The following is a 13,505-nucleotide window of genomic DNA, read 5'->3' as shown; positions in this document are numbered from 1 at the left end:
AGTTCATTTAAAATGTAGTCTTTCAAATAATACACAGCTTAGTGTGATGATAGTAAAGTAGAGGATACTTTCTTTGTAGGTCTATCTATCTCAAAGAAAAAGTTGGATTAGTAATCAGATCAGCGATAAGGTGCTCATGACTGCTTGTGCATGTGTGTGTGTGTGTGTGTGTGTGTGTGTGTGTGTGTGTGTGTGTGTGTGTGTGTGTGTGTGTGTGTGAGTGTGTGCGCGCGGACGGGTAGAGGCCCCCCATCCCAGCCCGTGGTTCACAGTGAGAGGCGGAGACAGCGGATCGGATTCACCAGTGGAGCGCTGTCTCGTGCTCACTGCTCACTACTCTGGCAGCGGCGCTGTCCCGTGAGAAGAAAATATCCCCCGGGCTTAAAACAGTCGCTAAATACCTTCTTCTTTTATCCACGTTTTGCTAACAATGTGAATATAATGGCCGGAGCAAGGTAAGAGTTCGACCTTTCATTCCCATTTTGATTCGGTCTTGTTATACAAAGTCTATAACAACAGAGTGTGTTCGCTGCTAACTGTCGTCAAGCTTTCAAACAGTGGCCACCATGGTGGGATACTAGACAAATCCGCGCGATTGAATGGAAGCCTTCATATATGTTAAGTTGTGTACTTTAAATGTATGTATTGTTATTATCGGTAAGAATAATCAGGCTTAGCACTACAGCATGTAATAATAATACGTTACCAAATACAACTGTGGGATAAAACATGAAAGTGTGAGTTTGAGCTGAATTTGTAGTGCCGCCAAGTATCTTAGCTTATTTCTCACTAAGGTATCTTTTCTAGGCATGTGACGAATAAATAACTATTTTATTAATCGAACCTACAAATTCCCCTTGTTTCAAATTCTCTTACATTGCCATAGCAGATAAATAATTCATAACTTTCAGCGTAACTATTGACATGGGAACGCAGTTCGCGTTTTTCCTCCACTATTCTGCAGATTGGTTCTGCTAACTCTTTCTTGTGGTTGTTTGACCAATTTGTTGTCCCCTTTAACAGTTGGGTTAAGGCCCCCAGCAGCAACTTTAAAATGATGATATAGGCCTGGCCTACACATTTAGTTAGTTACTCTGTTTGGACTGTGTTTTGCATCAAAAAAACAACAACTTCTTATTTTATTCATTTCTTGAGTCTGATGGTTTGCTATAATGTGTGTGTTATTTGAAGCTTCCGTTCGTTAGATGTATAGGATTACAATTTAGTTTAAAACCTGGACTTCATAGGCTCAACATAATTCAAATTGCAGTTATGGATCCTTTGGTTGTTGGTCTTATTCCTTTTCTCATATGCCTTACCGCCTACATGATTCTGAAATAGTTAGGCTAGGGTGTCAAAGTGAGTGTAGAAGAAGACCTACACCCTTCCCTTGTCCCCCATGTTTACTCTGGTGGCTCACAATAGTAGAGGCACAAAAGGCAACCAAACACTACATTCTTCCAACAAGGTTACCCTAGTTTTAAGTTGGACCTTTTAGACAATGACAACCAAGGACGGGGCAGGATGTCCATCCTACAATACCTTTGATGATGGATCTGTTTGATTGTGCCTTTGAGAGGATGTGTGATTTCAAACCAAGTATCAATGGTTGGTGTCAATGGCTCTTTTTGCGTTGTTATTTCTTAAAACAGCATTGCAGATCTTTGGTGTGTTCTGTTCATTCTATTCTTGTTATGTAGGATTCATTTGAACATTGACACTTAAGTCTGAAAGTTTGGTTTTCGATCTTGAACTTTTTCTATCATGCTATGCAGTTTGCTTTTGATACTTTTTTCAAGCCTTTCATAACCCGAAGTTCTGACGTCTGGAAACACTCATGTGTGTGGTTTATAAATGCAGCGTCGCCTCGTTGACCTGTGGCCTCCCTGATGTTAAATTGGATTGGGCAATATTAGTCGGTGGGGTTTAGGTGCAAGATACATGCACTAAAAATAATTAAAGTATAATGCACACTAATTCTGAGGTCTGTCTGACTGACACACAAATGACAACACTAACGGCTGTCATTTGACACCGTTAGTGTCCACCATCTGCTGCAACCTAAAAAAGATCTGTATTGACGACGTGGGACATATTAATCCTGTATCTGCATAGCTGACACCCAGCGGTGGCCCCCAGGGCTCATTATTTAGAACACCCCCCCCTTTCAGACCGGGACAGATAGCGTTAATGTCTTCACCAGAGAGGGTTTGTATCTAATCCTGGAGGACCTGCTGTCGACCCTGGGACCTACAGGGGACCACCCTGAGCCCCTCTGCTCCCACTCAGGCCCCTGGTGGCACTCTAGCAGGGCGGATTTTGGGTTTAAAGACTCCCCCCAGACGCAACTACTCCCTGCTTACGCCGAAATGTTCCCTTAACGCAAATCAGGGGTTAGCTGTTGGAAACATGGACAATTCATGCTCATACTGTGACCTTGCTGTTCTCAACTTGCGAATGAGATTAGGGCGACCACGTTAAAAACAGGTTACAATTTGTGTGAAAGCGGGAACCTAGGGGTAGGGCAGTTAGGGCAGGAGTGTTTAGAAGTGCTCGAGATTAGATAAGAGATATTTTATTGTCACTTGTATAAATGCTTTGTCACGTTTTCTTAGGGGCCTGGGGGCAAAATCCCGATACCAAATATACAAGTCCAAGACGGGGTGGGAGGGAAGCACATTTACAAATCAATCTTTGTAATTTCCACATCGTTCCATTCGAGATACAGACTGCCAAGGGACAAATATTCTTCCAACTCATGTTTCTGTGGGACAAGCATCATGGCAAAAGTTTAAGAAGCAGTACCATATAAACAATGAAATGTTATTTGTTTGAGTCACATTGGCACTAATAGATGGGATAAAGTAAAAAGTTTGGACAGTGTATGCCGAGGTCTATGAAATGCAATTTCGTCCAAATCAGTTCATTTGTCTGTCTTGTTGTTGCGACAAGTGACCTCTTTGTTTCTAGCTTTGACAGCTGGTGCCCTGGGCAGAGTCTGCCCAGTATGTCCACCCTGATCCCATGTTAGGCCTCTTGTCTCCTGCACATGCTGGCTCTCGTCCCCGCTCTTATCTGACCTGAAAAAGTTTCCATATGCTTCACCACTAAAAAGGGGAGGATTTTTAGGGCAGAACAGAAGCTGCTGTTTATCAGACTTGCCCCAGTTTTAAAGTTGCAGTGGTCAGACAGACACAGACTGTTCTACCAAGCTGGCAGAGGGTCCCAGAAGTTCTTCAGCCTTCCTACAGAATTAGTTTGGTGGGACGAAGAGCTACAGAGGCCAACCTTCTCCATGGATAGCATGTATGCATGGAGCAGTGTTTGAAGCAGCATTGTAAACGACCAACGCAGAGACGGAGAGAAAGATCCAAATGTTCTGCTGGAATCACTGGCAAGGTAGGTAGGTGCTATGTTCTCACACCTAATGAAGAATCATTCTGTAGTAGTTGCATTCTGGCAGGGCAAGGGAGTAGGGAGTGAAACTGTAAAATCAGGATTTGGAAAGCAGCATGGGAAAGACTGAAATGAAGGTGGTGAAATGACCTTGCGAGATCCGGTCTAATCCGGTGCCCCAAGAGAAGGGGTAACTGTCCCTAGTTGAGGATTAGGGCAGCTGTTGGAGCAGTTCCCCAGTTCTCCTATGCATGTTTTAGGGCCCTCCCCTCCTGGACCCTGATTGGCTGGCCAGCCTTGTGGGAAGGCATCAGAGAGCTCTCGTTGAATGAGGTCTACCCGTTCATTTGACAATGCTGTCTATTGTTCGGCTCCATCACAAGAATTAGCATAGGGTCCACTTGCAAAGGCTTTGTAATGCATATGAATGATAGTCTTTGCGGGCATTCCTGTTACCTAGGTAACGTGTTATATCCCTTCCCATAGATCCATTGCCTTACATAATGCAAAACTTGTTGATTATGATCAAGTGAGGATATTTTTTCTTACTTCTGAGTCAACACTTTTCTCACTTCTAAACAACCCTTACATTACTATCTGTCACAGCACATTGGAGGTCATATTCCTTTTGACTTGGCTGAAGACAACTGACACCTGGGCATTGTACTGAGGGATTGAAACGTTGAAAGAAAAGTTGGGTTTGTTGCTGGGAAAATTGGTTTAAAAGGGGACCCTTGTCTCAAACCTTCGGTTGGCAGTATGGAACAAAAACACAACCGGATCGTCAGGTTCCCAAGCGTTTCTAGATGTATAGAGTCATATCAGTGACTCAAAGCTGTCAGTCTTTCTTCTCTCAGCTAGAAACCCCCTCCTCGTAAGAATGGTTAACTCAGGCTTAGAGGGTAGTCGGCATTACTTTGAAGTGATTATATATTTCAGTTTACTTTATACTCCTTAAACCAGTGCTTCTCAACTGGTCTAGCCTCAGGACCCACATTAGTCATTAAGTCATTCACAACCCATAAAATGTATATTTCCGATATTGCCATAATCAAGAATGCAAACATAGCGCAATAACAACAACAAAACAACAAAAAGCTTCAACAACTTGGGCTAGATTCAATGAAATGGTAAGCCATTTAAACATTAATTAACTTTTAAATATTCATATTATCATCTTTTTAAAGATGAAGGTTTGGCATATGCTCACACCACTCAAAATGCCCAAAAAAACGAACGTACCCACAAGTTTTATTAAATCTTATTAAAGCAGAGGAACAGAAAGTTTGTATACCATATTCCAAAAACAAATAGTGCTTCACACTCAGCATAACAGGAAATGTCTTAACCAAGATCTAAAACAGAAGGGCCAATGAAAACCAAATGGGGAAATTGGGGCATATAAGCATGAATTAAATGAGGCTGGGAAAACCAGTGAGAAGTTTACAGATGGTTCCGTCTTATGCACATTATTGGAAAGTTTCTCATTAAGTTAAAGTTTGTTAAATGGGCTGTAGGAGCCCACAAAGGCTTTGCTAGTTGATGCTTTATTTTACTATGTATAGTCATAGCGTACAGTGAGGCCAACATGGATGGATGACCTGCTCTCTGTCCTTTCCACACTCCAATGGCGAGGATGACATTCAACAGAGTGGGTTCAAGACTATCCTGCACCAACCATGCTCTCTGTGCCAGGCAGGCGACAACCCTTCTGTTGGTTCTTAAACTGATGGCAACCAGCCTGCCCTGCTTTGCACAACGTCCTTCAGTGCCCTAGTAGGTTCCAACAAGGCCTGCTCTTTCACGCCTGATACCCCCCCACTGCCCCCCCTCAACCGTCCCATGAAAATTGACCCCTGGCCTGCAACCCCCCTTTCCCCCGTGTCAGTAGAGGAAGTGTGAGGAATGGACTTGGACAACTGTTGCTGGATGTGTCACGGTTGGGTGTGAGAACACGGAGAAAGAGAGAGAGAGAGAGAGAGAGAGAGAGAGAGAGAGAGAGAGAGAGAGAGAGAGAGAGAGAGAGAGAGAGGGAGCGGGGAATGGAGAGGGAGAGAGCGGGGAATGGACAGGGAGCAAGGGTATAGCAACTCAAAAAAAGCTAGGGTTGTCCACTAGAGTTTCATCATCCTCCCGGGTTGCTGTAAGCAAATTATCCCCCCCGCCATGACCATTCCAGGTCTGTGTAAGGTGAGGAGCCAGCCATCCATGAATCCTGTGCCTACAGGTATGGGGTTGAAGAAGGAACTTCCCAGCCGTTTGACCACACACGTTCTTCACAGAGAGGTTCATGCATCGGGAGCTCTGCATACAAAGGCATGTGTGTGCATGCAGTCACACATGCCCCTGCCCACACCGTTTAAGGGTTACATTACTGTAAAAGTCAAGGCAACAAGTGTACCATGCGCTATGTGCTTGGACTGCAGATGAAGAACTCTTTAAGTTGTCTCTCCCAGAGGTCTATTACTCTGTTACAGACTAAGCATTTTATATGCCCATCTATTTTATTTTGATGAATCACTCAAATAACAAACGAACGTGAACTTTTACACACACACACACACACACACACACACACACACACACACACACACACACACACACACACACACACACACACACACCAAACATTACCTCACCCTGGCAATGTGTTTGTTTTGAAGGTAAAATACAGGTATTCCGCCTTCCTCTCACACACACACACACACACACACACACACACACACACACACAAACATACAAAGTCCCACACACTGCTATTATGTCCTTATTGTGCTATCCCAGTGGAACAGCAGGAACAGTGGGTTTCAAAACAAAAGCGGCAAAGAATGTTTACACGACAGGTGCAGGTTTTCATTGCAATCCTAAACATGTGCCCTCTCCCGACTGATTGTGTTTGAGGACCTGGCTAGGGTGTGGGAGCCTGCTAGTGTGACACACACAACAAGGACCCACATAGCCACCAAGTCGCCATGCTGTGTTTTCAACCAAAGACCAATTATGTCTTGTGTTTGATGTTTATGTTTTTTGTAGCTATGGCAACTATTTAGTGTCCTGATTTTATAATTACTGCATCCAAATCCTTGTACGCAACAAGCCTTAACCACACTAAGGCAAGAAGATGGCCAACCTTACCTGAAGCAAAATCTTCCAAAGTGTGTTGTTTGCAATTGTATTTCAAAGCATTACATGTAACTTTGACGTAATCTCCCATTCACACAGTGCCCCCCAGTCATTCACCTCTCCTTTTCACTGGAAGCCTTTGTTGGTGTTACACATTCTAGAACAAACTTTGGCCCTGCTCCACTAATGATAGGAGAGATGCTACGGGTTTTGCCAGGTCTACAGTTTAGGTTGAGTTGGTCACAGTCATGGCAGCTAACCTTATGCCTTCCCTGTTGTCCCATGTCCCTGCTCCTGTTTTACAATATTTAGATAAGCCTGTTGCCTAGTAGCAGCTGTATCTGCCAAGTAGACTTTGTGCACGGTCTATGCATATTCAAACAGACGGCTGCCTCTACAACGTTACCGCCTGTATTGTGTTAAGGGCCAGCCCTCTCCTTGCTCAGAGGGAACAAATTGCCTGTGGTAAGAAAAAACAAGACATGGGTTAGGTTTGTTTTTCACTAATAACACTAGTTTGGCGGTTTAGCATTCCCCCCTCTCTACTCTTGCTGCCAGAGGATTTGTAGGCTGCACTTCTAGGTGAGTACAAATGCCTTTCTTTCGCTCTCTTTGCTGTGTGGCTTGTATTTCTAAAGGCGGTAGCTGAGGAGAAAGGATGCCTTATGTCTGTAAATAGGAGAGGGCAGGTCTGTAAATACAACACCGGTTAGGGTGGACCTTGACACTTGCTGCAGTGGCTGGTTAACAGAGTGCTAGGGTTTCCTGGCTGAATGGTTGGCCCTGTGTGGAACCACCAGTCCTCCCTGGCCCGACTTTGACAGTCCCAGGCCACAGAGGCTAGCTCAGAATAGGCTGTTGTTTTGGCGAGGTTAGAGGTGACTTTATGATGCCACTAAATGCTAAAAGGCTTCTTTTAACTTGCCTACTGCTGTGTCTATTGTCTCACCCTTAACCAATCTTGGAGACAAATGACGTTAACAATGGCCACAACATTTGGCAACGTTTTTGAAAGAAGCCTTTCCTGTTTAGCTCATGAAAATATTTGTATTTCTAATTATGTTAAGCAGATGTCTTTATGTAGGTAATGTAATAAATCTAACATTTGAATAACTATGATCAGTATCATTAAAGGTTTAAAGGAACATTATTACGATTAAGTATGTTAAAAAATTAGGATTCATTTGTTTTTCACTTCTCATTATTTCTTGCAATAATATGTGTTTTTAGAAGAAAGGTAGAAGTTTGATAGATGAATTGATAACAAAAGTTGTAAGTGTGGCACCTCTACTTCAATCAGATATGCCGCACTGGCAATGGGGTGTTACCTCATCCTTCAACAGTTGCGGGATTATCCGATATAAACCCTGTCCCTCGACTCCTCAGGACTAAGATACCCAGAGCAAAGCCTTAAGTGGAGTTTAGTTTAGTTTATCTTTCAATCACCATAAACAGTCACACGGGTATTTTCAGTTTGATTGAAATCCAAAGCTGAACAATGGCAGAGTGCTGTTTGCAGCCCTATTTCTAGACAACATATTGTCCAGTCCTCTGTGTTTTCCATTGCTGGGAGAAGTGCCATTTACTCGTTGGGGTTGGCTCGGAACAATGGAGCAGATTCCATGAGCCGTTTTCTGTTGTTCCCGGCTCACTCAGGGAAAACGCTCTCAGATTGGCAGTTATTTTTAGGACGACTGTAAATTGTGGGTGATCGACGATGTATTTCTCTTTCTCAAAGCAGCCTCTGGGAAAAGCAGAATGGTAAAGAGAGAGTGTGTGTTCATGTGGGGCACCATTTGGCACTTTGGCTTTGGCCGGCTTCTGCTTTCTGCTATTTGCAGAGGTGTGTTTGTGGGGAGCCATATTTAAGGCCATTCCAGAACAACCATCAACCTTGACCCAAATGGGGGGGACAGTTAGCCTGTGTGTCGACAGGAGAGTTTGTGCGAATGAACGCTGACTGTTTAAGTGAAAGTTTTCCACAAGACGGAATTTCCGCCTTTCAACAGTAGCCCCCCGGCACAGAAACAGTGATCCTTTGATAGGGGTGGACGATAAATTGAATCACAATAAAATCAACCATGATTTACTGTGATTTGCTTTTTTTCCCAATATGCATTGAACAGCATCAACAATGACTAAGGCTCAGAGCCCAGAGTCAGTAAAATGCGTTCAAGCAGCATACAATAGGCTACGTCAGTGTCTAAGGATGTAAATGCATGCAGCGGCCCAAATCCCCAGAGGGAAATCCCAGTACTCCGGGTGCCACTCAGGTAAATCTGTATGCAAATCCGAGAGGGTTAAGCGTCTTGTATACATAGTTAAACGCCACTGTGTTAGACGTATTTTGTTGTGTATTTTATACACAGCATCACCCCGTTGCCCTCTTTTTTTGTATTCTGAAGCAACTCTGATTCAGAGCACTGTTCATTTCCTGTATCCTGAAGCACTGGTCAACTCAGTGGCCATAAGTTTAGCCTGTTTTTATAAGATTTTGATACTGTCAGAGCTGTGTCTGTCATGTTTTTTTCATGTTTGTTTCGAGTTGATGTTTAATTCAAAATCTCTGAGGGAAGGGACTAAACTTTGCAGAGGCCATGAGTCATGAAGCGAGGCATGTTATAAGGTTTTGACAATAAAACATATTGGTATTTTACCGATTATAGACAAGTAATATATTTAATGTCATTATATTGTATTCAGGCTTGAGTCAGAACCATGGTAATTAGTGTTAACACACTAATTACCAGATATCGTAATAATTATAGTATCGGCAATGTATCATGATATCGATTTTGGCCTTATAGTCCAGCCCTACCCGTTGAATTTATTTAACATTATTTTGTTTGTTTCATAAGACCCAGTCCACAGAACAGTCCACAGAAAAACAGACTGCACAGTGAAATGATCTTAGTTAAGACATGAATCCGTTGAAAACAGCATTGGGTTTGATAGGGAATACAATTCAATATTTGAGATAAACTTTTTTCATGGATTCGATTAGGGTAAATTACGCTAAATTATCTTTTTCCATCTGGAAAGAAACAACAAGAATCGCAGAGGTGAGATGAAACAGAGGCATTTAGGGGAATGAGGACTTGAAGAAGGTGTGATTTAACTGCTTCCTTCTTATAACAGTGTTAACGGACCCCTCACAACAACATGGCTGTCTTTTATCTGTGTCTTTACCAGTGTTTACCGAGGGCAGGTGGGTGTGGGTCTGGTGCTTGTCAACATAAGGGCTTTTTTTAGTGATCTATTCCTCCCCCCACCCCACCACTGGGGCATGGGGGCACAGAGTGTTTTATTAATGCACACATACACAAGGTCTTACATTTGGCTTGGTTTGTTGATTAGTCATACAACGCTGCCAAGTGTAATACGTTAATTATAGCTCATTAAAATAAAACGTTGGGACCAGACTTCAACTTGGATGAGGTAGTGCTAACTGCATTCCAAACCATGTATGAACATTTGCAGAGAGAGACAGAGCGACAAAGAGAGAGAGAGAGAGAGAGAGAGAGAGAGAGAGAAGGAGAGAGAGAGAGAGAGAGAGAGAGAGAGAGAGAGAGAGAGAGAGAGAGAGAGAGAGAGAGAGAGAGAGAGGGAGAGAGGGAGAGAGAGAGACAGAGAGTCTTTGTACCGCAGTATTGGTGTACTGAAACCTGTTTTTCACTACCTCTATTATCGATGAGCAAACGTTCTACTGTCTGCCTCACTGTCTTTCTTTTTTATAATACCACACTACACACACATTCTACCCTTGACAAATATAACTATGAAATTGGTATTATCCTATCAATACATATATTTCTGTTAGGCCCCATTTCCTTCAATCAATAAATATCTGTTACGACGAGTGAACTTAAAAACAACCGGGATAAACAACAAATGCCCTGTCAGTATCATGTGAACGCTATAGTGTGTAGATCATACGCTCAGTGGAGGCGGCAAAGGATGTCACAGTTCACCGACAAACAGCAGAGCTAACGGACTCTCTGCCGTTAGTGCCCCAGACACGTTTAGCTAATAGCTGACCTTCCAGCAAGGGGCCGTCTTCCTACCTATCTGCTCATGTCCACAAGGGTCCCAGCAGGTCGGCTCCCAGCCGGCACCAACACGACAGGTTATTAATCGTGGAGAAAAACTCCCTTTGTAACTGGTACACATAAATACATGCATACTCTCACATGCATGCACAATAGAACATCCACCCACACACACACACACACAGACACACACACATACATAAATACACACACACACACACACACACAGGCACAAACAAACCAACACACACACATACGTAAATACTCACAAACATACACAGGCACACACACACACTCTACTCACCCATGTACTCAATCACATAAATACAATCACGCATATAGATTATAACGCACGCGCACACACATGTGCACATACATATATCCCCCCCCAGGCCCCCACACACACACACTCACACACCAACTCCTGACCGCCGATCAGGAGTTGGTGTGTGAGTGTGTGTGTGTGGGGGTGGGGGGATATATGTATTTGCGCATGCCCGGTCAGGAGTTGGACGCCTGGCCTCCTGCCAAGGCTGAGAGGAGGATGGGCCGTGGCGCTCCGGGCCGAGGCGCTCCGGGCCCCGGGCGGTTCACGGCTCAACAGGTTTCCGTGTTCTCCGTCGTTGTTTTGGTCCTCTTCCCAGGCGGACAGGGAGGAGGAGCAGGACCGGTTCTCCCTGTAACGATTACATCGTTACAGCATAGGACCGTAGGTTGTAGATGTACCCTTCACATCAGGAAATACAGTATAAATCATTGGACCACTAAGGTGGGAACACGCGGCCCTGCTTCAGTTACAGGAACTAATGGCCAAACACACTTGAGTTGAAGGTAAATCAGCGTGGGGGATTGTCTATGTCTCGATATAAATCTGGGATGAAAAACCCTTTTGTGTGTGTGTGTGTGTGTGTGTGTGTGTGTGTGTGTGTGTGTGTGTGTGTGTGTGTGTGTGTGTGTGTGTGTGTGTGTGTGTGTGTGTGTGTGTGTGTGTGTGTGTGTGTGTGTGTGTGTGTGTGTGTGTGTGTGCGTGTGAGCGAGTGTGAGAGAGAGAGCGAGACAGAGCGAGAGAGAGAGATAATTTGTGTGTATGTGTGCGTGCGTGTATGTGATCACGTGCATTCAGGGAGGGGACGACAGTGGGGATATTTACAGCTTAGGCCCCCTTTTTGAAAAGCTTCATTATATGTAGCCTTATACCCGCCCCTCCTGCCAGTGACTAATCTATCATCTCAATAACAGACTCCAGCTTACCAGGGGGTCTTGTACTCTCTTTTGTGACCTCTCAAACTTATCAGCACCCCTCCCTTGTCGTAAACCACGCATTTGCCTGAACAAAAAAAACAAAAAAAGCAGCAGTTAACTCCAAAATATCCCCCTAATAATTGACACTTCTCTAATTAGTTGACCTCTAAAGGCTATCCACTGTTACCTTTGGGTAGTAAATATGTGATTAAGGTATCTGCCCTCTTTTACTCCATTCCCTTGGGTTATGGTTTTGTTGAGCATGCAGTCCAACCTGGCCATATGCAGAGAGTCACGACAGAGCTTTAGCTAGTTCCTGGTACTGCTCTTCAGGCCAGATGGCCTTCTCATTATGGAGCACACAGTGAGACCCGCACACACATACACAGGTGGTGCACAGCTCCTGTTACCCAACCATGTGCTCTTTCTCATTCTCTACCTGGCCATGTTGAGAGCAAATGGTCGGTGTGGACCTCCTGGTATCTGCAATGGAGATACAAGAGGAAAGAGAACATGGTGTGTGTGTGTGTGTGACGTGTGTGTGTGTGTGTGTGTGTGTGTGTGTGTGTGTGTGTGTGTGTGTGTGTGTGTGTGTGTGTGTGTGTGTGTGTGTGTGTGTGTGTGTGTGTGTGTGTGTGTGTGTGTGTGTGTGTGTGTGTGTGTGTGTGTGTGTGTGTGTGTGTGTGTGTGTGTTTAATCCCATAGCTCATAGTTAGGGAGGCTACATGCTCATGTGGGCCTATGTATGAAATAATAGTAGTGTGTTTAGCAGTAAACATAGTCACCATGGGGCACAGTGGAAGGGTAGTTTGGCACTATGGGTCTATTTTTGAAGCCAGGGACTGCCACAGGGCACACTTGGCAGCACTTGTGAAAGGACTAGGCTTATTCTTGATTTACCGCCTTCCTCTCACACACACACACACACACACACACACACACACACACACACACACACACACACACACACACACACACACACACACACACACCAAACATTACCTCACCCTGGCAATGTGTTTGTTTTGAAGGTAAAATACAGGTAGCCTGACAATGGCTTAAGTCCCAGTCCTATGAGCCGGAGGAGGAACAGAGCCTATCAGCACTGTTGGAGTTGGAAAACAGACTCAATCCTTGGCAGATATCCATATTATCAATGAAGCTCGTTTCCTTTGAGGGCTGTTAAAACTGCTTTCCATTAGTTAAACCGTAAATAGAGGAGTGTTTGATGAAGCCATGTTGTCAGTAGGGACTCGTTGAGCATTTGGACGCTGTGTCTCTATTTGTCTCTATAAGTACAGCTCGGGCGCTCAACCTGCTAGTCACAGCACATTGAGCCCTGAGCTTGGTGATTGCTAGCAACACTGCTGTAATGATCAGCTGGCATGGCCCAGAGCCCTGAGCTTCAGGGAGCTAGATCAAAGGGGGCACACCAACGGTGTCCTCTATAAAGGGCAGCGTGACCTATTTAGTAAAAGCAACCTGCTTCTTATGCTGTGATCTCCTCCAAGTGTATAGATACCTACAGCGGAGCCACATGACCTGGGGGAGGGGGTGTTATCCGCTGGCTGTCGATCAGACATGTAGGTCTGCTGGTTTCATGGGTTGGGAGGCTTTATTAGAACGTCCTAGTAAAGCTGAGAAATTCAGTTCACAGCCTAATTGTGTCGGAGACGGTCTGTCCCTCCTTATCTG

At 44.4% G+C, this 13,505-nt stretch overlaps 1 protein-coding gene across 2 annotated transcripts in view; it reads left to right on the top strand.

Annotated features, from left to right (window-relative positions):
* Positions 1-285: 285 nt before the first annotated feature.
* arhgap46a (Rho GTPase activating protein 46a) overlaps positions 286-13,505 on the top strand; it is a 37,652-nt gene continuing 24,432 nt past the window's right edge. For both annotated transcript variants that reach the window (XM_056605158.1, XM_056605157.1), the window contains exon 1: positions 286-455. In XM_056605158.1, the coding sequence (XP_056461133.1) occupies positions 442-455 (14 nt within the window). In that variant the 5' untranslated portion in view covers positions 286-441. The remainder of the gene's footprint in view (positions 456-13,505) is intronic.

Source organism: Gadus chalcogrammus, chromosome 13 (genome assembly GCF_026213295.1).
Source record: "Gadus chalcogrammus isolate NIFS_2021 chromosome 13, NIFS_Gcha_1.0, whole genome shotgun sequence".
Taxonomy (NCBI): domain Eukaryota; kingdom Metazoa; phylum Chordata; class Actinopteri; order Gadiformes; family Gadidae; genus Gadus; species Gadus chalcogrammus.
The sequence above is the reverse complement of the archived record's forward strand: the minus strand, read 5'-3'. Positions and strand labels throughout refer to the sequence as shown.